At 29.1% G+C, this 25,661-nt stretch overlaps 5 protein-coding genes and 1 long non-coding RNA gene across 13 annotated transcripts; 3 read left to right on the top strand and 3 right to left on the bottom strand.

Annotated features, from left to right (window-relative positions):
• The first annotated feature begins 204 nt into the window (after positions 1-204).
• On the top strand, positions 205-6,986 carry LOC105427232 (protein MMS22-like). The gene is made up of 20 exons (XM_011638897.3): positions 205-363; positions 478-702; positions 781-918; positions 986-1,139; positions 1,212-1,391; positions 1,468-1,590; positions 1,648-1,851; positions 1,917-2,164; positions 2,240-2,340; positions 2,398-2,570; positions 2,636-2,794; positions 2,874-3,114; positions 3,219-3,450; positions 3,521-3,617; positions 3,722-3,916; positions 4,658-4,831; positions 4,896-5,258; positions 5,333-5,535; positions 6,437-6,625; positions 6,708-6,986. The coding sequence occupies exons 2-20, from the start codon at positions 491-493 to the stop codon at positions 6,751-6,753; spliced, it is 3,432 nt and encodes a 1,143-aa protein (XP_011637199.2). The 5' UTR covers positions 205-363; positions 478-490; the 3' UTR covers positions 6,754-6,986.
• Positions 2,005-9,589, bottom strand: Hmg-2 (High mobility group protein 2). Of its 5 annotated transcripts, XR_016138055.1 has the most exons (9): positions 8,941-9,420; positions 8,329-8,500; positions 8,139-8,253; positions 7,907-8,068; positions 7,756-7,837; positions 7,435-7,650; positions 7,129-7,350; positions 3,208-3,465; positions 2,005-2,258 (listed from the first exon to the last, which is right to left on the bottom strand). XR_016138055.1 is itself a non-coding variant. In XM_089071418.1 (8 exons), the coding sequence occupies exons 2-8, from the start codon at positions 9,026-9,028 to the stop codon at positions 7,214-7,216; spliced, it is 972 nt and encodes a 323-aa protein (XP_088927544.1). In that variant the 5' UTR covers positions 9,029-9,134; positions 9,440-9,589; the 3' UTR covers positions 5,299-7,213. The 5 variants fall into 5 exon arrangements, 3 of the variants coding, with proteins under 3 accessions (XP_088927544.1, XP_088927543.1, XP_011637197.1); XR_016138054.1 differs by lacking the exon at positions 3,208-3,465; XM_089071418.1 differs by lacking the exons at positions 2,005-2,258; positions 3,208-3,465 and adding an exon at positions 9,440-9,589 and having other exon boundaries at positions 5,299-7,350; positions 8,941-9,134.
• Positions 9,590-11,414: 1,825 nt separating this feature from the next.
• Positions 11,415-14,052, top strand: LOC105427234 (calcium and integrin-binding protein 1). 4 transcript variants are annotated; one of them, XM_089071486.1, is made up of 6 exons: positions 11,415-11,503; positions 12,621-12,721; positions 12,851-12,885; positions 13,104-13,351; positions 13,431-13,629; positions 13,724-14,052. In XM_089071486.1, exons 2-6 carry the CDS (start codon positions 12,671-12,673, stop codon positions 13,743-13,745), a joined length of 555 nt encoding a protein of 184 aa, XP_088927612.1. In that variant the 5' UTR covers positions 11,415-11,503; positions 12,621-12,670; the 3' UTR covers positions 13,746-14,052. The 4 variants fall into 4 exon arrangements, with proteins under 4 accessions (XP_088927612.1, XP_011637205.1, XP_088927613.1 ...); XM_089071487.1 differs by lacking the exon at positions 11,415-11,503 and adding an exon at positions 11,915-12,351; XM_011638903.3 differs by lacking the exon at positions 11,415-11,503 and having other exon boundaries at positions 11,907-12,721; positions 13,431-13,650.
• A 764-nt stretch (positions 14,053-14,816) lies between these two features.
• On the bottom strand, positions 14,817-16,597 carry LOC105427235 (oligosaccharyltransferase complex subunit OSTC). The gene is made up of 4 exons (XM_011638905.3): positions 16,310-16,597; positions 15,337-15,410; positions 15,045-15,262; positions 14,817-14,964 (listed from the first exon to the last, which is right to left on the bottom strand). Exons 1-4 carry the CDS (start codon positions 16,446-16,448, stop codon positions 14,946-14,948), a joined length of 450 nt encoding a protein of 149 aa, XP_011637207.1. The 5' UTR covers positions 16,449-16,597; the 3' UTR covers positions 14,817-14,945.
• Positions 16,495-17,738, bottom strand: LOC148937635 (uncharacterized). The gene is made up of 4 exons (XM_089071488.1): positions 17,438-17,738; positions 17,187-17,324; positions 16,743-16,908; positions 16,495-16,628 (listed from the first exon to the last, which is right to left on the bottom strand). The coding sequence occupies exons 1-3, from the start codon at positions 17,520-17,522 to the stop codon at positions 16,799-16,801; spliced, it is 333 nt and encodes a 110-aa protein (XP_088927614.1). The 5' UTR covers positions 17,523-17,738; the 3' UTR covers positions 16,495-16,628; positions 16,743-16,798.
• A 1,736-nt stretch (positions 17,739-19,474) lies between these two features.
• On the top strand, positions 19,475-22,558 carry LOC105427236 (uncharacterized). The gene is made up of 2 exons (XR_967866.3): positions 19,475-20,277; positions 21,816-22,558. It is a non-coding gene; the product is annotated as an uncharacterized LOC105427236 (long non-coding RNA).
• The last annotated feature ends 3,103 nt before the right edge of the window (positions 22,559-25,661 follow it).

The following is a 25,661-nucleotide window of genomic DNA, read 5'->3' as shown; positions in this document are numbered from 1 at the left end:
CCGCAAAATCATACATGATCGTAAGTTCACGTGAAACTTTTCACGTTTCCGCCCTAGGGGAAAAGTTACATGCTCGATCCCCTGAACTTAATCACGCGTTCCTAAACTTATTTAAAAAAAGTATGGCAACCTCATTATCCACGAGTGTATAGAGCTTTCATTTCTCTTAATATATGTTCTGTGTACTCTCTTCTGATTCTTTATAATTTCTGGTTATTCTTAGCGCCATAATTGACATTGTGATCATGTGACCACTGGAAATGCCGCCAAAACGCACAAAAATCGTCTGCTGTGTCGACATGTTTTCTCTCAAATCAAAATTGGTCATTGCTTAAATTTGATTGTTAACAACACATTTGATACGTAAGTCAGATGTTGCAGTTACGAATATGAGAAATTTATTATTGTAATAGGCTTGTATAGCTATGATGTTCACTATGATTTTATATACGATTAACATATTAAATGGTTTAACAGGAGTTTTAAACAAATGGATTTCGATGTTACCTTCGATTGCAGCGGTAAAGTGAACATCAATGATTGGCAGTTGAACAAAAATGGGCTGTTTTATAAAGAGATGGACAATGTACTTTTTCCACAGACCGATTATTCCTTTTCCTACATGGAAGTCAGACTCTTTGGCTGCATCATGCCTGGAGCAGTTGCCGTGATGGATCTTAAGCATCTCATTAATTGCATGGAGTAAGAATATTTTTTGAGGAAAAGCAAATTTTCTTTTGTCACTACAATTTCTATATCAAATATATTTTTTTATTACAGGATGCAATTGAAGATATTAAACAGACATGAGAGACTAATTACAATATCTGGATTATATAATAATGATAAGATAAATTATTTTTCTTTACGGAAGATGATCTGTGAATTTATTGTATATTTCCGTACATATATGAACAGGTAACAAAATATTACTTTATCTCTGTATTCAATTTTGCGATAACTTAGTTTAAATATGATATTGCAGCATAAAATGGGATCTCAGTACATTAGAGATGGTGAGACCTGAAATTGCCAAAGATATAGATGCTCTGTTCGATTGTATCAAATACTTTTTCAGCATGCTATACAGTATTCCAGATTCAACTTTGTATTATGCTGCTTCTAACATAGGTAATAAGGTAATGTTAAAGAAATTTATCATCCTATTTAAGCAAATACATAATTATATAACATAATTTTTTTTATTTTAGTGTAACCAACCAGAGTTTCATTTGTATCATACCCATATAGAACTAAGGTGGTTTTTCATTACGTTGATATATTCAAAGACTATATGGTATCAATATTATACACAACTGGAGGAGTTTGAAAACAATGTTGAAATGGTTATCAATGATCTCCTATATTCTACCTTGAAAATATTCGAAAAAGTAATACAAATGTTGGAAGAACTTATATAATGCATTTGTATAATAATATAAATTTTAATCTTTTTTTCTTATTTAGTTGGTCTTGAATTGGACTGTGGATCTCATGCAAAAGACACCATATTATTGTACATGCACGCGAGAATTGTGGCTCATGCTTCAAATATTTGTCGATAATTTAGGAGAAAGAATGAAAACTAAGGTAAATTATTTTAATAATTTTCCAGATATATTTTTATTGGAATGCAACATTTTTTAGATGTTTTGGGATCTTATAAATAGCTGTACTAACAGAGTATTAAGAAAAGATCAATCCAAAACAATATTCTGGCACAAAAGTGTAGATTTCTTTCTGCCAGATTGTAAAAATCCAGAACTGTTTTCCATCTGGATAATATATCATCTATCTTTGTTATATGGATATAACAATGATGGTATATACCTGCAATCTAATTCTCCAAGGGTAATGTATAACATAAATTAGATTAAATTTTATAGATCATGTAACAGATATGAGTCTATTTATAGATTAGATCTAATTGCGAACAAGTTGAAAAGATTCTGAAAGAATATGTAGGGAAAGGTGGGAAAGATGGTGAAAGAGATGAGCTTGATGTAGAACTTAAAATTATAATACCATTATTACATGATCTTATTATCAATTGGTGGCAACCGCGAGTGCCAATTATATCCTTTCTTTGGGATTGTTTCCATAAAAGATTGGATCAACCATTTTTATTACAAACTTCTGGGCCTTGGGTTCTGTCCCTTGAAAAGTATGTTCAAGTAACTTTATGAATTTATAATTGCAGTTATATTTGCAGTTATACTTATTGAATATTTTTTTGTAGGAAGACAGCTATAGATATTCTGAAACAAATTAATGATAGAATATATGGTAAATTTGAACATTCGAGGGAATCTAGCTACAGCATGTTTTTGTACTTGATAGGTAAGTTTTATTGAAACTTTCTGAGTGTTGATTACATTATAAAGATGAATTTTTTAGGCACTTTTTTAAAAAAATATGGTGCATCAGATTTGAAATATTGGAATCAAATTAAGGGGCGTATATATACAAAATTTTCAAAGAATAAAGTTGCCGAGTTTTCTGATAATGGCCTTTATAACTTCATATCCTTATTTATTACTTTAGCTATTACTGCAGATATTACAAATGTGGTAAGTTAAAATGTGCGATTACTATTTATTAATATATATTTTTTAATTAATATACATTCTTTTAGTGCATGACAATGTTAGATCTCCTGCCATCTACACATGAATTGAATTATGAATATAATAAAAAATATAATCTAATTTGGAAAGGAAAATTAGTATGTCTTTTATTGTTTAATGAAAGAAGATTACCTTTTGATTTTATAATCGGACATTTTACAGAAACAGTAAGTTCCATTTTTCTACATTTTTGCGCGAATGTAAATCATAAATTTTTTTTTAAATATTCTGATTTTTTGTTTATAGATCAACTTAATAAGTTGTTGTAAAGATGAAACATCTCGTTCTATGATGACCAATTTCGTTGACGTATTGAACACAATTTTATCTGGCAATGAGAAAATGGATCTAGGAGAGTTCAATTTTATCAGTGGTTGGATCGATCGTTATCTTCGGGAGTGTCCCAAACATAGAAAATCTTTATTGGAAATGCTCGCGAATGTTTTTGAAAAGTGTATTGCTTTGCAGATCTCTGGTAATAATTCAGGTTGGTATGTTTTTGTCTTTATTTCAAATATATGGATATCAAATTATATATTTTCTAGTTTGTATGATGGAAATAAACAAATTTTTATTGAACCTTGCTTATAGATGGTGTCAGAAAAATGTTGGACGCACTGTGGTGTTTTGTTCCATCCAGAGTTCGCCAACTTGCCATGTTTGATCCCATACTTATTGGTGACAATTATAAAATTATTTCCAAACTAGCTGTCATATTTACTTCAGAAGCAATTAGAGAATCGACTATTGCTAAAAAGTATAAACACTCAGCTGTATCGTTATTTCAACATTTTGCAGCGTCAGTAGGTGTGAAAGATATCAGGTAAAAATATTTCACCTGAAAATCAATATTGAAAATCACTATTGAAAATATAATACTATTTTCTCTTCAGAATCACTCACTATTATTTAACATCAATTCTCGCAAATGAGCAAACTCTTCAAAATTTGAAAAAAGAAATTCCAAACTTCGACACTACTCTTATCCAAGTTCGTATATATAAACATTTGTTATATTATTATTCATTATTTGTAGATTACAAATACAATTGCAGAATACAATTAGAAGAAAATTCATAAAAGATTTTTTCTAGGCTTGGATAAAATGTTCCATTGTTGGTTACAACATAAATAAAGAAGATATAAAGATTCTGCAAAATTACATTATCAATCTCAGTGAGATCAAAGAAATATTTCTATCGGATTATGATATGTATGAATTTAAGAACAGTAATGAATCTATTTTAACATTTATAATGTTGTTCATGAAGAAACAAAACACTTTAAAGGTATTAATTTGTTCGTACACAACATGCTCATATACAGGGTGAGTACTACCGGGAAAACCTGGAATTCTCAAGGGATTTAATTTTTCTCCTTGAAAATCATGGATGTTTATGAAATTTCATTAATATTTAAGGAAATTTTTGAAATTTTACTTTCAAATTTTATTTCTTTTTGACAAAATTATTTCTTATATTTTCTGTATCGTTATGTCAAAAGTTAACGCAGTCCTATATATCGAAGGATACATAAAGGGCATACTCGCACTAAAGAGAAACCGTCATTAATATTAACTTTTTAATATAGTTCTATAATATATATTATTTAATTAATATAATTTATAATAATATTCCTTGTCATTATACATTATACTTGTTGTGTATTTAACCATTTTTCAAAGTCTATCTCTGATAAGTTAAATGTATCGTAGACAAATTGTTATATGACTCTTCATATGGCTCTTATTTTTTTTTAGTATTCTTTAATTTAATATTCAAATTTCAAATAATTTCTCTTTATAATTATTAAAATAAATTAATGATTAAAGAATATTAAAAAGCTTATGTAATAAAATAAATTTATTTTAAAACTGTTTTAAAAAATTTTAAAATTAAATTTCCTGGAATTTTGATTAAAATTCCAGGAAAATCAGGGAATTTCTCAGGGAATTTATTTACAAAATTTGAGTACACACCCTGGTATACTTTGAATCAGGAACGGATTAATAAAACTGAAAAATTTTGCAGTCTGAACAAGAAAGACTTCAATATAACGCGAAATGTAAAACATATTTTAAAAACTTAGAGAAATGGGTCATGATACCAATAACGGAAGAAACAAAAGATTCGGAACTTGCATCCTGGATTTATAAATGTCTTGGTACACTGATTCTCTGCATTTCTCCGACGCTATACACTAAAGTATGTATAACTTAATGATTGTTGCTGAAATTTTTGTATACTAGACAAAATTTTATCTTTATAGAATCAACCGAATGATATGTTAAGAACGCTTATTAATAAAATTATGTTGGTATCTGAGAACTCTACACAGATGTATATAAAACAACTGGGAAAAGAAATATTTTCGAAGGTAATGCTGGGCTTAGAAAAACTGAATATTAAAAGCGACATTTTATTGCAAGCGTTGATCAGAAATATTTTCAATCAATACTTGCCGATTTTAATAACTGAAATTAACAGCGGCTGCAGTTTTAAGATTTCTGACAGATTACTAGAATGTTTTAAAGAGACAAAGAGTGAATTTCTGCGTTTAGTTTTCGAAATCTTGATGTCGAACTTCTATAATATATCATCTGACAATGTCACACACAAATATTTCAATCTGGTACGCAATCATAATTATTTTTAGATAATATCACACAGTGTAATCGCAAATATATTTATTATACATTCACACAGATAACTTGGCTTATAAAAACATTGCTTAAAGAAGGAAGAAAGTATCCCAAATGTATTACGGAACACATTATCCAAATTTGTTCTCCTAACATTTTCGGATGCTATATGAAGGTTCATGATCACCATCCACATAAATTGCATACAATTAATTTTATCAATGATGTAATTAAAAGTCCTTATTACGAAGAAGATAAATTTATCAGGTGAACAAATCTCAAAATATATTTGAAGTTTACAAGGTGCCAAAAAAACCAGGTATTCTTTTAATGATAGATACTGTGGAACATTCTAAGACGAAAATTCTTATGTGAAAATGTCGAGGCAGTAATACTTTTTAAATTGGGAAACATTTAAAATTGATCAATCAGTTTGCAGAAAATTCGCACGCTCAGGCATGATATATCGCACAATAGTAAAAGTGCTCTTATACAATGACTCGATTTTTAAATATTGATATAATTTTGCATACAATGATGAAGAAATTATTTTTAAATTTTATTTACATGATGATGTATTAAGGCTTGATTGACTCTCTGCAGCCATATTGAATTATGACGTCAAAGGCGAGAAATAACATGTAAAAGTTTTTTGCGTCGCATAGCTTTGTCTTGTACTTTTCTTTTAAAAACATGATATTTTCGTATTCTTAAAACTTGTAAAAAATATCAGAAAGTGAGATATATTTCCAACAAATCATGTAAAAATATAAAATAAATCTTGAAATAATAGTACACTGCTTAACTATCAGAAATCACCAGATTACTAGATCTAATTGTTTCTGATAGTTGAGCGGTGACATTCCAAGAATTATTTTACACTTTTACATGATTTATTGGACAGATATATCTTATTTTCATAAAAAAGTAGATTGGCCAACTTTAAAAAATTTTTATTTAAAAAGTATTATAAACATTGACATTTTTAAGGGTTTTCGACTTAAAATGTTCTATAGAATTTGTCAGTGAAAAGATACTAGATAATTTTGGAACATTCTATGTGTGTATTTGTGTGTGTGTGTGTGTGTGTGTGTGTGTGTGTGTGTGTGCGCGCGCGCGCGCGCGCGCATACTTGAACTTTATAATTTATCAATTTTCGAATTTTTAGGGAGAAATTCCAAACTGCTGTTTTTGCTGCAGTAAAAAAATATTTGATGTTAAATACACAATTTACATTTGAATTCATGCAATCTGTTTTGTCGATAGAAAAAAGTATCATAATCGATTTGTCTCAGCCAATTGAAGCAATTATACTTCATGCCGAACAATATCACCGACCTAATGCTACAGCCTCAAGGTAAGAATAATCATAAGTCTGAATTAGAAATAATTTTTATGTTTTCATAGCTAATGTAAATATAAAATTGTTATAATTCCAGATTAAAATGGAATCAACTGAAGAAACATATGAACAATAATTCGTGATAAAAAGAACCAAAATTGATTAATAATTTAATAAATATTAAATATTCTTAATGCTGATGATTTGGATTTTGTAAATTTTTAATCATCTTTGATTCTTTGATTAATCAAAGTTTGATCTCAATGAATATGTAACTATTCCAATGTATAGAAATGTATAAGTCAGTTTAAGTCTGTATTAAATTAAAATACACAGCAGAAATTGTTGTATCATCAAAATAAAATTTCAATCAAAATAGATGTATAGAATGTAAATTATTGTCATATACCATAAATAATTAGCTGTACATACATATGTAAATTCACTTAAATGACAGGCAATTATTGTGAGAGATACGAGAAAATGCGGAATTTACACACTGCTAAAAATAGACACACCTAAATTTTTCTGCTACTTTCGATGTGAATGTCTCGAACGATGGTGTTTTAATGACGCACTGGTTGTATTTTCTGGAGGTGATTGTCATCCAATTAATTCGAGATGGGACACGGCACTACGTACAGCATTACGTAGACTTTGTTCGGCATTACCGTTCAACAAAGACTCCAACCTCTCAAAGTAACTGTCTATATTTTGTAAAGTAGCACCGTCGTGTGTGCCTACAAAAAAATTCGATATTTACACGAATGTAAATAAAGCTTTGAATTGATATAAGAGCGGAAAAAATTTTTGTGGATGCTGACCTGGAAGTGGTATGGTGGCAAAACAGCCTGCTAGTTGGGAACGAATCGAATCCAAATGACGTTGCAGAGATTGATTGGTCGTTCGTTGCTGATTAGTTTCAGACTCCAAACGATTCACTGCTGCATGCAGACTGTCTACATGCCGTTGAAGGACCGCATTCTGAGCTTCATAATCGGATGTAGCTTTCCGCAGCTGTCTCAATTCAGTTTCACAGGCTGCAAAACATTTTCGTTATTTTTAAGTTTGTTTATTTTATTATTTATGGTTTCGTATATTCGTGTAATGTATGTGCATGTGTGCAGGCATGATTTTTTTTATACCTTTGTTGTGATCCAAGAATTCTTCCGTAAAAATAGGGATATCAAAACCTGTAAAATCATTATCCTTATACTGCTGGACATCCTAGATAAAGTTTTTTATTAGTATCATAATTTTGTCTAATTAGTCTTAAGTATAACAATATTATCATACATTTTGTTCAACATTCATGTCCGCGCCATTCTTTTCCTTTTTATTTTCATTTTGCCTTTCTGACTGTTTTTCAGTGAACAGTCGATATGCTTCAGTTTGTTTATAATCACTAAATTCACGATTATAGCGTTCTTTATCTTGTTCAGCTGCGTCTAAATAATGCTGCAAGCATTTTTATCAGTTGATTAATGTTATGAAGAAACAACAAGAGTTATTATAAAAAGCAACAAACCTGCTTTTGATCGATTGGTAATTTACTCCATTCTGCAGCCAAAAGTTTCGTAATTTCTGTAAATGTTAAGCCTGGATTCTGGTTTCGGACCTTTTCCCGTCGGTCGTTCAAGAATCTATATGTATATTATATTTCATTACAGATTCAATATTTTAATGTATACTAAAGTATTAGTTTGCTTGATTATTACAGAAAGTAACCACTCAGAGGCTGCCTTGGTGCAGTGGCATCTCTTGGAGTCTTCTTTCGTTTCTTTGTTCTATTTGGTATGTTACTGTTGCCAGTGGCAGTAGCACTTCTCTTAACACCGTTATCACATACTGAATCTGGTGCCTTCTCCTCTGTATGTATTGGTGACTTGGCTAATAAAACAGAAAATATAAAAATAATTACTAATTGCTATCGTTATAAACATTAGTGATATCTTTAGTTAAATTCTAATTATAACTCTAGAAAATAAAGATTTGAATTAAGTGTCATACAAGAAAAAAATTAACATAAGTATGAAAATTTCTGGAACACAAAACTGGAAATTGTTAGAATTTAGAACATTAGAACAATTTATCACAAACATATTTATCTTTGCAAACATTGGTTTTGTGTTTTAATGTTCCAATTTGTGTTTTCTAAGAAGCTTTGCTCACACTGTTGTCATATTATTCCTTTATATTATCTTGTTAACATAAATTATAATTATTATATAATTAGAAATTTTTTTCTAAAACTTATTTTTCTGATTTATTGCCAATTAAGTTAATCAGAGCTAAGTCGAAATCATCCTAAATATATCAAATCAATTCACCAGCGTGTTCTGCTTCCCCGTTGAAAGCGGATTGCTCTATCGCGCCATTATTCTCAGGTACATCATTCGTGGGAGCTATTTCACTCATTTTTTTGTCTCTCCGATGCCTTTTATAACATAAAATCACTCTTATTGACTCCAGGCAATGCCCATTATATATTTGTAATGCAAACGTAAATCTTTATATGTATATCCTGCAATAGTGAATAATTTAGACTTGCGTGGAATAAATAATATTATTACGTCTGAAGTATGTATAAACTAAAAGAGCCGAAGAACAATACATCGAGCGAGTTATTTATTAAAAAAATGGAGGAAAACTTGTATCACTCCATATATTGTGAAGTTAATCTGTGAGAATTGCTGGTCTCATTAACTGCATAACGAAGATATCATTCCACGTTTACGTGGTCGCGCTATTAACGCCGGACTAGGTTCAGAAACACTGAATGTTTTATCCTTATTGTTTATCGAATGTTAAACAAAGATAAACTAATACCTGGATGTACTCGGGCGTTATTTATGAACACACTCCAGATTTTTGCATTCGTGCTACCCTTTTTTTCTTTCGAATGTTGTTCAGAGCTGAGTTCGAAAATTTCGAATCGAAATAAATTCTGATCAAAATTATTTCGTTTTCCCTAGAAAAAGATAGTGGATATTAGATAGGCTTGTATACAATACATTGTATGTCGGTGTCGCAAGCCACAACCACAAGAATTGATCAATCACAGTCAAATGTGGGGAGAATACTTGATTGTGATTGGTCCATTCTTACGGCTCTCGACCCACACACGCATTGTAGAACAGGGAGTCGATCATGTAACTTTTCCCCGAGGGCAGAAACGTGAAAAGTGAAAAGTTTCACGTGAACTTACGATCATGTATGATTTTGCGGGATTATATAACTCTCTCAAATGTGAAATTTTTCACATAAACTTTTTCACCATGTACCTTGATGGTGAAAAGGCGGAAATCTAGGGAATTAATAAATATGCTTCGAAATTAGAGAAGATTAGAACTGCGTTAGGATTAAGTGTACATAGTACATATACAATCAATTATTAAAAGTGTATATAATACTGTACCAATAAAATAATTTTTCTTAGCTATAAAATCTATAAAACCATACTTCATAATTTCACTTTCCACGCATCCAAGCTATATACATAATCGCTATACGTGAAAAGTTTCACGTGAAATGTCAATGCGTGAAAAATGAAAAGTGAAAAATTTCACATGAAGTTACATGATTGATTCCCAGGCCTTAGGCCTGTGACATACGACGTATTGTACAACAAGCGTATTGTAGAACAAGCCCTACAGGACAATATTCACAGAGAGAAGCCTGAGAGCGGACATGCCTGCGATTTAGCCATGGTGTAAAGAAACAAGGTGTGTTCGTGAAGTAGACTCAATTTGGATTTATTCTGCGCAGTATGGCGTTGAAACAAATCGCCTTTCATATTGAAAAATAATAGTAAAGTCAGAGAGAAACCTGAGAGTAGAGACATTACAATAAGAGATTAGCCACGACTTTGATTCGCCAATCAGAGATTGGCCACAACTCTGATCCGTTTGATCATGTTTTGGCTAAATCCTACGAGAGAGAAAGAAATATACACCATCTCACTCTAACCAATAACGTGTTTTAATAGCAATATTTTTTACTTTGCATGTGCATTGATTTAAATGTATGTGTAACACGTGGAAAGCGTGATAATATATTATTAAATAATAGAGATATTAAAATTGCAAAATATAGTCATAAATTAATTAATTGTAATAAATTAATATAAAAAATGGGTGGATGTTTATTTTTACACTTAAATTTTATTTTATATTGTAATCAAGTTTGTTTAGAATAATAGTAAATATGTATAATAATCCTTTCTAAAAAAGGCTGATATCGATACTTGCATCTCTCAAAATTTCTTTGAAGTTTATTATTGACGCTTTTCCGTGATGGGTTCTCTCGTTGCGCTAACTTTGAGAATAGCTGTCATTGTATTAATTTCACAGAAGATCGATTTGGGAATTGTGTATCAAAAAGTTAAAAATATTATAGTGTAACAGTATTATATTAATTTTTGCTCTTGTGTTAAAAAAAAAATAAATAGTGGAAAAAAAAAGGATAAATAAAAAAAAATAAATAAATAAATAGTAATAAATTTAAAATCACTAAAATTAAAGGAAATATATTAATAAATACGATAAATATATTAATAAATTGATAATATAATTATGTAAAACAAAGTTTTATAAATATACACATTTTATTACTTTTAAAACGCTTATGTTTTTAAAGTATAATATTACAATTTAAGATGTAGTTAATGTGTTTGAAAATAAGTGGGAATAGCCAAAAGATGGCGGACCAATCAAAAGTGGCTTTTTCGTGACTGATCTCATTGGGTGCATTCATTTATGCAGTGTTTTGTGCATCCATTCATCTTTGCTTTCTCATATACTTGTCACGTGATCGAAATTTATCGAACGGATAACGCGTGAATAACTGCACGGATCGTATTTTCCAATAGAAATTGAGCTGATTGTTTGAATGGTAAGTAAAGAGACAATTTTATACATAAATTTATATTCGAATAATTAAAATGTAATAAAACTTTTTTATTGTATAAAAGATATAAAATATTTTATTGATATTAAATTTAATTGATATAAACAATGGATATTAAAAAAATATTTAATTTATAAATTGTACTTAAAGGTTAAATATTAATTTTTTGTGAATTATATCTTATTATTCTTATTTTTTCTTATTTCTTCTTATTTTTATTCTTATTTTTTCTTATTTTATTCTTATTTTTTATTCTTACTTTTTCTTACTTTTATTCTTACTTTTTTTTACTTTTATTCTTACTTTTTCTTACTTTTTTTAATTTTATCTTATTTTTATTTTAATTATATCTTATTATTCTTATTTTACTTGGATCAATTATTTATTTCTGACTCTTTTCGGTTTTTATTCTACTAACATTCATTTTGGTATTCGTTTACGCAGTAATGCAAACAGAGCATCCAAAGCAGGATTTCCGAGATAGCTGCACAGATAAGATATATTCCTGCGTAAACGAACGACGAACTGCGCTGCAGTCACTTTCGCAGACGGAGTAAACGAATGACACCTGCGGTGGTGACTGCATAAACGAATGCACCCTTATTGTAGTGTCTCTATAGTGTAGTGCTTCCGACCGATGCTTAAGTCCCAGTCTACAATAGATAATTTAAGCCTTAAGCCATATGAAATGGACGAATCATAGTCGAAAAATAGCAGAATAATCGACTATAATTGGTCAATTCCTTATGGCTTAAAGCTTAAATCACCTATTGTAGACCAGGACTAAAGGAGAGAGCCTCCTGATCAATGGCGTTTATATTGCAATTTCAAGAGTAATATATTTAACGGAGAGTACAACGACCCGTTCGCCGTGAATCCGCTTGTTTTAGTGATTCGTTCACAAATGGGGGATAAAATTTTAGAATTTATCCTCAAGAGGATAATCCTAATTTTATCCTAAGAGGATAAAAATTTTCTAATATATTTCTTTTTTGATAAAATTGCTTCATTCTAAACTATGCCAAATATGATATGGAATATATCTTACAAATTAGTTATCAAGAACGTTTAAAATCGATTAACGATCAAATTTTCTCTTAAGGATAAGGAATTGAATTGTTTGCAAGAAGATTACACAATTGTTCTGCCAGAATGGGCGCAGGAAAAAGTCAGTTTACGGAAGAGGAGTTGCAGGATTATCAAGTGAGACCACTTTCCTTCTATTATTATTGTTTGTTTACCTTTAATTTGAAGGGAAACAAACTTCACTATTCCTTAAAAACTTTTTTAAATCTTTCTTTTTATTGATAAAAATTTGTTGAAAATATTTAGGATTTGACGTACTTTACAAAGAAGGAAGTCTTATAGTGAGTATTATTATAAGATGGTTAATATTTTAACTTAAATAATATTGAATTTTGTTACTGAATATATATACATATACATACACACACACACACACACACACACACACACACACACACACACACACACACACATATATATATATATATATATCTTTTATTATGCATTAGGTTAAATTATATTATTATATGCAAAGTTAAATTTATTCTTTTCTTGATAGTGCACATCAAAAATTTAAGGCACTTGCACCAGAGAAGGTTGGACATAACAAAAATGCAAAGCTACCTATGTCTAAAATTCTGCAGTATCCTGAATTGAGAGTAAATCCTTTTGGTGACCGGATCTGTAAGGTCTTCAGTTCTAGTCAGGATGGTGATTGCACCTTCGAGGATTTTCTTGATATGATGTCTGTATTCAGTGATGCTGCACCAAAAGCTGTAAAGGCTGAACATGCATTTAGAATATTTGGTGATTAAAAGTCATTTGATTGGTGAATTGATTGATTGTGAACTGTATTGTTGATTAAACAATATTTTTACTTTTTAAGATTTTGATGGTGATGATATGCTTGGTGTGGGAGATTTACGACAAGTGGTCGACAGATTGACTGCACCTCAGAGATTGAATGATAATGATATGCAACAGCTTCTTCAATATATTCTCGATGAAGCCGATTTAGATGACGATGGTGCACTCAGTTTCGCTGAATTTGAACATATTATAGAGAAGAGCAGCGATTTTTCTAAGTAAGATACAATCGTAATTATGTATGTAACAAAATATAATTATCTATAATCAAATATAATTATCTATATCAGTAATGTTAAAATTTTTTCACAGGAGTTTTTGCATTCGTTTATAAAAGTACTATCAACGACAAATTCACTAATGAAAGACTGAACAATAATCGATATTTAATTATGCTAATGGACACGGGCCTAACACATATTTAAAGAAAAAAAAAAGACCATTGTCTGTAAAATATGTATCAAGGCTCTACAGTTTTGCCTAAGTCAATTTTACAATCTCATAATTTTATTATCGAATTTATTTGTGATTATATAATAGGAGAAACAAACATAATTATAATATATACTTATGATATTATATACTTTGTTATTATATATGATACTTAAATATAATGAAATAAAGTTTTCTTTTGCTTAGCATTTCTAAATGTCTTATGATTTATAATATGCAATATTAAATGTACAAGTTTGTCATATATTATCCCTATTATGAAGAAGGCGAAAAATTGATTTTTGATATAAACTTTCAAGGACACATTTAAAAAATATGTACCTATATTGAAATATAATATTTAAGATATTAGTTACAATAATACATACTTGTAATTCTGTTATTAATTTATTTAAAAACATGATATATCTTATTTTATGAATAATATAATGTTAAGGGAATGCTGAACTGACAAGCGAACGTCAACAAGAGCTTTCATGCATATCCATATTTAACATATATTTATATATATGTACATACATAGATTTCTGCATATATGAACCTAATCTCTTAAACTTTGCATAAATGATAATGTACCAGCACTCGGATAGTACTTCTCTGTTCATTTCTCCTACAAGCATGTTTTGAAGGTCTTAAAATATTTTCAATATTCTCAAATCATGTTTTGAAAGTCTTAAAATATTCTTATATATTGAATAAATATAAGTGAATAGTTTCTGTTTGAATATACATTTAATATTATTTATATCAAGTGAATAAGTGACTTAGGTAATAATGGAAAACTGTAATAGAGAAATTTTTCTTATTTTTCTTATATCATTTTATAACTATCCATTTATTTTGATATTTTCTCTCATTTTGGAAAAGATTTTTTTATTCAACTTTTAAGGAAAGCGAAAAGAAATTAAAGAAATACAAAATATATATTCAATCAATAAAACAGACAAGTCCATTCTCTTAAAGCTAATTTTATTTCTTTATTACAAAAATTATCAGTCCAGTATTATAACATTCTTCATATTCTATACAGTATTATAAAAAATTGATATTCACAATAATAGAATTTACAATTGTCTGTAATTCAGGATTGCAGATAACCCCTAAAAAGAAAAATAAATGATTATCTAATATAACAGCATTTATAGAAATGACCTCCAATCAAACATATCAAATATCTTACGGAAGTTTCATCTTCATAAATATCCAGCATGCAATAAATGACACGAGTATGCTAAGGAATCCGACACATATTAGGAGAACTCTATTGAGTTTTGGTGTTGATGGGCCATGTGTTTGATCTAATATAATGAAGCCCAAGCCTCCCATTGTAAACAAGAAACTGGAAGCTAAGCCCTCCATAATATATTGTCCATTTACACGATAGGGCATAAATGCTACCTGTAAGAATTATTTAGATTTATATATAAGAAACCAATTGTTGAAGACAAAGATTTCCCTGACAATAGTCTTACAGGTCTCGTATGACCATGTTCATCTGTTGTAGATCCTACACTGGGTGGTTCAACGATTACATCATATATAATTCCTGTAAAATAAATTTATATAAAACTGAACGGCAATTAATAAAATAAATACATATTAGAGAATTATAAATTGCTTAATATAATAATCTATTCTAATTATATTGCTATCAAGAATTACATAATATTATGTTTTTCAATATATAAAGGATCACAAAGTTACTTCAAAAGGACCACAAAAAATAGATCCTCAACATTTCAATTTATATATTTTACTTGTAATTAAATAATAATAAAATATATTGATAATATTCACAATTATTTATATAATATATTTTATCAGAAATAAAAAACTTATATAAATGTAAAATAAAATACAATTAGGAAAATAAAAATATACAGATATAAAAACACATAAAAATACATAACCTATTTTTTTTAATCAGTTTGAAAGCGGGACGACGTGTGGCTCAATGCTTAACGCAATTGATAATATATCATAATCGAGGGATATAGCAAATTCAAACCTGGTCCTCGCCCCATATATTGTTCCACAATTTTTGAGTTTCATGTGGAAACTTATATTCAGATTAAGAGAAAAAACTCACATTGTGTTTAATTGTACTGGGATTAAAAGCGGAAAAGAGAATTAATGGGAAAACTAATGGACTTGTGGTATATAATCGGGAGGTCCAATAGAAGCCACAATTTGTTCAACCGAGTAGCAATTTAAAAGGATCAGTTTGAAAGCTAAAGTGGAAAATCATAATTCAAAAAAGTTTGAAAAATATTATATATTAATGTATAACGCATAATATAATAAATGTATAATATATAAATATATAAACACATATAATAAAATATATAATATATAAACACATATAATAAAATATATAATATATAAACACAGACAAAAATAATTAATCAATAAATAGCAATTTAAGAGAATTGCAACATGTCTAACCTCCTGTCACCAAGAAGTACGATAGCAGAATGAAGGAAAAGACTACCATAGCGCTAGGTTTCACAAACCAGGACGGTCTCTTCAGTTTCAAATTAGGCACTTCCAGGATTAAGAATGGTAACCGGTAAACACACTCCATCCTGTTTGCGATTGAATCTAACGCTTGCTAAACTGTCTATGCAATGGAAAAATAAAGATCTCATTCGAGAACCGGGAACATTCATCTGATACCTCAATGGTCTAGTTTCCACCGAAGTCTTCAATTCGATTCTACTTTGGTACGGAAATTTAGACTGCGTTCCGATATTCACTGCCAGTACTGAAAATATATATAGTTTAGGTCACGTATATTATAGATTTTCAGTACTGGCAGTGAATATCGAAACGCAGCCTTAATATGCTGTTTCCATCGGAAGTAAAGTCAGAGAGAAACCTGAGAGCGGCCTTTTTCTTGACATGGTCGAACTCGTCGTGCACTACCACCAACGTCTATAATTGAATCTGTGAACTACAAGTCACATCTATTTTGCGATACTGCCGATAAAGGGTACTTTCCAACAAGGAGAGTTTGGTGTTACACAGTATGACACAGAGAGACACTGTAAGACAGAATTATAAAGTTTAATTGGAACATATAAGTTACTAAACACGCTTACTAGAGAGCGTAAAAGATTGTGACGTGGAAAATCATCACGCATAAACATGAGCGCATTTTTTTCGTTATTATTCATTACTGCCAGTGCATTTTTTGAAGAATTATTAATACATATTGAAATAAATTTAAGTAAATTATATGTATTGATTATTTCATTCCTGGCTACTAAGCGCTTTATTTTATATTTGTGAAATAACTATGATCTTTTCGATTTGATATTACATGGAATCTCATTCATTTCAGGTGAGTATAATTCCTTTTCTCTTTCAAGGAAAACTTCTTTTCCTTTGAAACAAGTATGATGCTTAACATCATCTAATGTAGAAATAATTCCTTTACAATGCCAATAAAAGAACATATCTGCAATAAAAATTAATCCAATAGAATTTGTACTAATAATGGGTCATCAACAAATACGTAATATTTTTAAGCTTATATAGTTCTTTAAATAAAAAAAAAACTGAATTGATTACCTAAGAATTCTGAGTTCGGTATTACGTTATTCGAATGCGACGAAGACTTTTTTTGTAGATAAAGAATGCGTTCCGTTTCTCGCATGATACGTGTGATGTATCATTTATCCTTATCACAATACATTAAACAAGGATAAATGATGCATTATGCGCATCATGCAAGAAACGGAACGCATCCAAAATGACAATAATGATCGGAATGTATATTAGTACCACACTTAAAAAAATAATTTTGCTCGATATGTTGGCACTATTGACGTCCGACACGGCCAAACTTAGGATCGAGCTGTGTTTCGCAGTGTCATTCTGTGTCTCTTTGTGTCATAGATGGAAAGCACCAGTGTAGACACTGTGTTACACAGTGTCGCCTGTGTATATGTTGAAACCCAAAATCATATCTCGTGAAATAGATGTGGTGCGAGTCCATGCTACATCAATAAATTGTAGATGAAGAAATGTATATATAATTATATATATATATTTACATTCGCGTAATTTCTTTTTATATATTGATTAACATTGACATAAATATATACATTTATCAATATATATATATATATATATATATATATATATATATATATATATTGATGAGCGGCGTGGCCGCTTTCAGGTTCCTCTCTAGTATAAGGCTGCGTTCTAATATTCACTATCAGTACTGAAAATCTATAATATACGTGACCTGAACTATACATTTTCAATAGACAATGAATATCGGACTATAGACCTTATAGATATGAACTGGCAATTGCTATAGTTTCTGCATAAGAAACAGTGTCCGTGGGAAATTAAACAGAGACATATTTTTTAGTACTTCTTTCTCTTAAGATGTCCATAAATATGTATTGCGCATGAGTTCAAAGCATACGGTGAATTAATATAATAATATGATCGAAAACAAATGTTGATGAAGAGTGAAGAATGAAAGACTTCATAGTCAAACTATAAAATGCAATAAAATAAAAAAAAAATATATATATATATATATATATATAAGAGTATAGTATAAGAATATATATAAAAAATATATATATAAGAAAAGTGAAAAAACATATCAGATAAAACTTTTAGATTAATTTGTGAAAAGAGTTTTAAAATAAACAATATGTAATTCTATATCGAAGTTTTTATTTTTTTATGGTAATTTTATGGTAATTCTGTAAAATAATAAAAAAAAGAGTAAAATAAAAATTACAATATTTAATGAATCATGCATGGCATACTTGCTGCATACTTAAATTTTTATTTTATATATAGTTTCTAATGTTGTTTTATTTTATATACATGATACACAACTCGTTTTTTAAATAATGAAATTATAGAAGAATAATTTTCTTTTTAAAAATGCGAATTCTTGAAAAAATATATAATTATTTTGAACAATAAATGTTTTGAGACTAATAATAAATGGTTTTCTATAAACAGGCGGTTCGTGTTGTTTATACTTATTGCACTTAAGCTTCTTGTTCTTTCTTTTTTTCATCGCAAATATATCTATTTTGCTTTAAATATTAAAAATTCTAAGCAACGCGAATCTAATGTTTTAATGTAATAAAATCTGTTAGAAAAGTGGATAATAGAATATAACTTTTTTTTAATTTCAAATGAAACAAATACTTTTTATAAATAATACTTTTATAAATAAACAAAAATTTTTTTTAGAAAGAGTTATTATATATTAAGAATATGATAATTGAATTGAATTTATAATTTAAAGCTCTCAAAATTTATAAAATTTATTTATTTATTTGTAAAATAAAAAAATCACAAATACTTCACAATTATTAAAACTTAATATATGTTTAATATACTTTAGAATAAGTCCTGCTTCATTATTACTTATGAATGAAAAGAAACAACTATTTTCTGCAGAATAACTTATTCTACAAATAACACACTTTCGAACCATTATTTCTTTTTAGAAATATAATGTGATATTCCTATCAATATTTCGCAAATACAATACTCCGCAAATAACGTATAAATAATCTCAAACTTTTCTTTAACTTGCATAAGTATATACCAAAATGCATTAATGTATAATATATGTCAAGCATGTGCAAAACGTATTTCCGGACACTTTTAGAAAAAGAGAGACATTTCTCTTTTCAACCTCCCGCGACCATAATCATATTTGCATTACCAGTCCACACATATAAGATCTATGGACCAATGAGGATGGTGGAACAAATAGCCGGCCATATTAATATATTAGTCAATCAACGTTTTTCTCGCGATATTCAAAATGTAGTATAAATAAGGAAAGGACAATTAATGAATTTATTTAATTGAGAACTATTATTGTGACTTTTATTATTAATAATTATTAAATTTTCTATTATCAAATCACATGTCACGTAATCACAAATTTGTTTATTTTACTATTATTTTTCAATATGGAAGGCTATTTGTTTCAACGCCATATCTGCGCAGACTGGATCCAAATTGGGTCTACTTGACGAGCACACCTAGTCTCCTTACATCATGGTTGGCTGGGTGGGGCCCGTTTGACCACCAGCCATTCATAATGTTTGAACAGAGGAAAACCTCTAGGCACTGACCGCTGTGAGTGGCTATGGTCAATCGCAACGTGATCAAATGGGATGCTCCCGGTTGGCTTCATCTCCTCTTGTCTAGGTATTGGATTTATGTCTCATTTCTATGTCTCATTTCTCTGTTCTTATATCTATGATGAAAGAGTGTTAAGCCCTAATTAGACAATGCGAAAAAATTGAAGATCACGCAGTTCTGAAGGCACGATTAAAATTATCAAACAAAAGACGAACGATGAACAAAATTGAGAAAATCTTCAAAGACATTTACTACGACCAATTCAAATGGTGGGTTTAAAAGAAATTTATTGTTCATATCACTAGTTAGACGATTAATAGTATCTTGATATAACCTTCTAATTGATTCTCTGGAATGATACATAGCTAAATGCGACCAATTGCAAGTTCAAATCTAGCTTTCATCCTGTAATTCTAATTTATGAGACACGTGATTTCACAATTTTTGTGAGTTTCCTATGAAAATAAAAGATTGAATGCATAAAACACTTGAATTAAAAGTCAAAAAAAAGGATTAAAAGCAAATAAATACTCGAAATAAGTTTAGAGTCAAAATGTCAAGTTACATATACCAATTCTATGATTAACTTAATCAATTGATTAAATTTATGAATTGCCAACATCAAAATTTTTAAATGTTGACCTATGTGCTAATTTTTAACAATTAAAGAATCGTAGTTATTGCCACGTACATATCCATACAGTAGAAATATTCAAACTACGTCATCTCTCGTGCAAGTGTAGCAGGTGACATTGAATAAAAAAGTCCTATACTATTTTGTGATTTTCGTAATAATTAAAAAGTTATTAATTTATACAGATTTGAATGAACAAATTTTCATACAAAAGAATGTCTAGCGTTGTGTATGCTTACAGTTGCTACAGTTGTACACGGCGCGCAACAATTATTTAGAGATGTATTTTATGAATAGATATTTTGTCATTTATTATATTCAAATTTTTATGAATAGATATTTTGTCATTTATTATATTCAAATTTTTTGCGCTTCGCGTTTAACAACTATAGATGTACCTAGCATTGAGCTGTTCCTCTGCATGAATATTCGTTTATTCACGGATCTGTATAAATTAATAATTCCAGTTATTGCGAAAATCGCAAAATAATATAAAATTTTTTTTATTCAATCTGCTCTACCTGCTCATGAGAGGTGATATAGTTACTGAGCATCTTGTACATGTCACAACAGTATTATTTTTTTATGACTATTAAAAAATTAGATTAGAAAGGATTACTTTAAGTTAATCACTTAAAATTTGACAGTTGACAATTCGTAAATTTAATCAACCGGTTAAGTTAATCATAGATGATGAAATTAGCCCATAACAAAAAAAGGAACATTGTATATTATATAATCTAAATGGACAGATTAAAGACATATTAAAAAATTATCCAGTTTAAAATGAAAAAAGGATTTCCAAATTACTTTATTTTAATTTTTAGTTTTTTAGTAATTAAAAAATATTAGATGCCTAAGATTTTCCTACTTGTGGAGCATTACCATATTAATATTTGTTGTTTGAACATATTCTGAGCTATATTCTTATATATTAGACTGTTTTAATTAATTGTTGAAGAAGGTTTCTAATACTTTATTATAAATCTAATAATTAAACTGCCGTTATAATAAATTATTTTTCTGTAACTAAGATCTCATTTACACAACTCATTTATTTAGATTATAATCGTAGCAACTAACACTCTTACTACAAATATTTTCCATATTTTCCTTATTTGTTATATTTTTGTAGCATATATAAATATTTCATATTAATATTTTTCTTAATAGGTCAGTAGTGAAAAATATTGCTTTTTTTGCCATCGGTGTCAAGATCGCCATCGAATGCAACGGAATGACTCTTATGCCGCCAGTCCCCACTTAACTCATGAATCTATTATATCTATTATATTTTATAGGGTCTAGAAAAGAATTTTTTTCTAGTCTCTAATTGATTTCTAACTGAAGAGTCAAAGTAGTCATTAGAAGAAAACTGTTTTTTGCGTTTTGCGTACCAGTTATAATTACTGCAGGAATACATTTGGCTTTGTTTATATTGTATAAATATTGTATGTATATTGTATATTGGATTTTGAGATAAGATGTTGATTTTTTAATAAACAATATTTATACATATAGGGACATAATGCTTTCTCGCATAAAATTGTAACAATCGATATGCCGACGAATTGAAACAATCAATATGCCTCACTTCTAGATGTTTATACATTATCACTTAATTATATTTTTGATAATGTTATTCCAATATATTTCCAATATATTTTGAGACAATAATATACTTTAAATAAATAATAATGATAAATAATAATATCATAATATAAATAATAATGAAATATATTTTGTTACATTGTGTCTTCATCCGTAAGCTTAATATTTTAGTATTTTAATCTAGGATTGAACCGTTTATATATATATATTCAGTTTCAAATAAATAGTGAATATAATTACAATGCAAATTTTTCTTATTTATTTGATTGTAGTTTAAATAAAGACAAAACAAAATTAAAAATTTACATACCGTCTATTCATTATTATTAAGTATTGTAGATATCGATGGATCAGTTTACAAGGAAAACGATATTGATAGGATTCATTGTATATATTACAGAAATAATTTATTAATTTATTTAATTACAAGTAAAAATATCATGAACATACAATACACATTTAATATATATTTTATATCTTAAATATTTTTAAATTATGCTTTTTATTTTTTAAATAAATATTTAAAAGACATTTGAAAGACGTTTTAAAACAGACCTTTGTAAGACTTTTCTAAAGGTGTTTTTACTCTATAGTACTAAATGCTTTTACTCATAATACACACTTCTAAGATTATAAATCTTATAATACTGGATACATCTTCTGATCGAAATTGAGGTCCGAGTTGATAGAGCGAGAGAATAATATATTGCATCATTCTTTATCGTGTACTTTCAGAAACCGAAAGATAGAAGATACTACACATCATATTTCTTTCCATCTAAAGGAAAAGGTGTATCTAGTATCAGAGAGAAGCCTGAGTGGATATGACCGCGTTTTAGCTGCAACCTTATTCGCGTAGGTAATGTCCACGATTTTATGGTTCTCTTCCGTGCTAAACACAAGAGTGATAAAGACGGACAGTCGTGTCCATATCATCCGTCTTCAATTGACAATTTTATCTACTAGATACATTGTTACCATATGCCTTCTTAACGCGAATCAAAAACATATTAAAGATTTAATCCGATTATGTTTATACCGAATAATATTAATTAAAGCTAGAATAAAAAATGTATATATATGTGTATATATATATATATATATATATATATACATACATATGTAAGATGTAATTATTCGAATGTTCAAATTTGAAAATAAAGACAGTTTTATTAGGATTTCTGGTTCGATTTATTTAAATGAAGTCCGTTGCCGTGGAGCGCGCGCACAGAGAAAAGAACGTACGCCACGTGGTGGTATAAGGAAGAGGAATGGCTGTGATCTTCAGTTTTCAATAATTGGCACAGATTATAGAAAAACACTAAAGAATGTATATATTTAACAGTCTGAACAAAATAATACAATTATTTCGAAAAGTGCGGGGTTTAACAATAATTAACAATACTTTCAATGATTTCGACTAAGTTCGATTATGATTAATTCGACTTGATTCTCGCGGCTGAGACGTCCGTCTCAACCACTGACTAGAGAGAGAGTGCCGGATCGCCGGTTGCTCCGAAAAACGGAGCACGCTTCATGATTTCTAAGCAAACATATGTTGCATCAGTCGCTCTACATGACACATTATAATCTAGCACAGGGATCGGCAAGTGAGCACTGCTCGCGGGCGTCCAATGCCCACGGGCAACAATTGAACGCGCTAGGGCTAGCATTAGATCGCTAGGCGCAATAAAGGAAGGAGAGGGGATAGCAAGAACGTCTGTTCGTTGAACGTGTTGTTCAAGGAATCAAAAGATATTGTGTCGCACAAATTCAGAACCAGAATTAGCATAAAATAATAACTATCTATATTTTAAATAAACATTTCTTACAACAATATTAAATAAACAATTCTTATAACATTTAATTAGTATTTAATTCATTATTTTTCGATATTATATACGATATAACAGATGTTATTGTTTTTGACACAACTTAAACGAATTATTGCATTCAAATGTGAATCTGTTAACTGTTCGCATAATCGCGATTTATTTAATTTCATAATAGAAAATAATTGTTCATATGAATATGTAGAACCGAATATACTCATTATACTATACTCATTATACTTATTATTATTACTTTGATTATCTATCACAAATGTTAAATTACAAGATCGCAAATATGTTTGACTGTTCTAGACAAGAGCAAAATTTGATTATATCATTGCTTAGTTACTACTACTTTTTCTTTTATTTTGCACGTTTAACAAATTGATGTTTAGCAGATGTTTATTTTGAAACTGTTGGAAGTTTTCGCGGAAAAAGAACTATTCTTCTGGTTTTAAAAATATAATTTTAAAGCGCTAATTTCTATTAAATTCATGATATATGTATTCATAATTTTATGATTGTATTATAAGTTTATATTTTAATACATTATTGTTTATATTATTGTTTTATTTCTTTGTTATATTTAAATTTTCGTTAAACATATTTAAATGTAATAATTATATTACACAATTTTTAATAAATTATATGCTAAAGCACAAATTTTGACAACTTACAATATTTAAAAATAGAGATAAGCATTTTAATTAAAATTTTCCTATAATGAATGCTTATTATTAGGACAATCAAAACATGCTACAGCATATTTCTTTATTTGACTAATAAAAAAATTAACTAAATATAAGTTGAATTTATAAGAACTTATGCATTTTGAGTCCTATATATTATAACATATTTTTGCATATTTCATCTTTAAACGGTTTAGCTAAACTGTTATAAAAAAATTTTATGATATTACAAAGATTCGAGTACTAGTAATTTAAGACTGCACTATCATTCATATATACATCCAACGCTATTTTTATAAGTGTGAAATGCGAAACTTTATCCCAAAGTATAAAAAATATTAGATACGCTCCTGACATGTGCACAACAGGCGAGCACTCGCGGGCGTTTGCGAGCGCCCGTGCCCAATTTCAGCGTTTTGCCGACCTCTGATCTAGCAGACGAATCTTAGCGCTAGGATTGCTTGTGTGCCGCATTCGACGGTGCACGAATAGCACTTTTGGCGCTATCCGGCTGCCTTGGAAACTTCTTACACATTTTTTATTCTAGCTGTTTTATATATATATATATATATATCGAAAATAGAGCACAGTCGGCTCTTTCTATGATAAAAAATTGGAACATCCATTAAGATTCACACTGTATATATATATATATATATATATATATATATATGATATATACTCACACACACTTACACACACACACACACACACACACACACACACACACACACACACACACACAAAACATTAGAGAGAGAGAGGGAGAAGGAGAGGGAGAGGGAGAGGGAGGGAGAGAGAGAGGGGAGAGAGAGGGGGGAGAGGGGGAGAGAGGGGGGAGGGAGAGGGGGAGAGAGAGAGAGAGAGAGAGAGAGAGAGAGAGAGAG

This window comes from Pogonomyrmex barbatus, unplaced genomic scaffold, assembly GCF_055798465.1.
Source record: "Pogonomyrmex barbatus isolate J1 unplaced genomic scaffold, ASM5579846v1 scaffold12, whole genome shotgun sequence".
NCBI classification, from domain to species: Eukaryota; Metazoa; Arthropoda; class Insecta; order Hymenoptera; family Formicidae; genus Pogonomyrmex; species Pogonomyrmex barbatus.
Note: the sequence above shows the minus strand (reverse complement) of the source record. Positions and strands in the feature narration are given on the sequence as shown.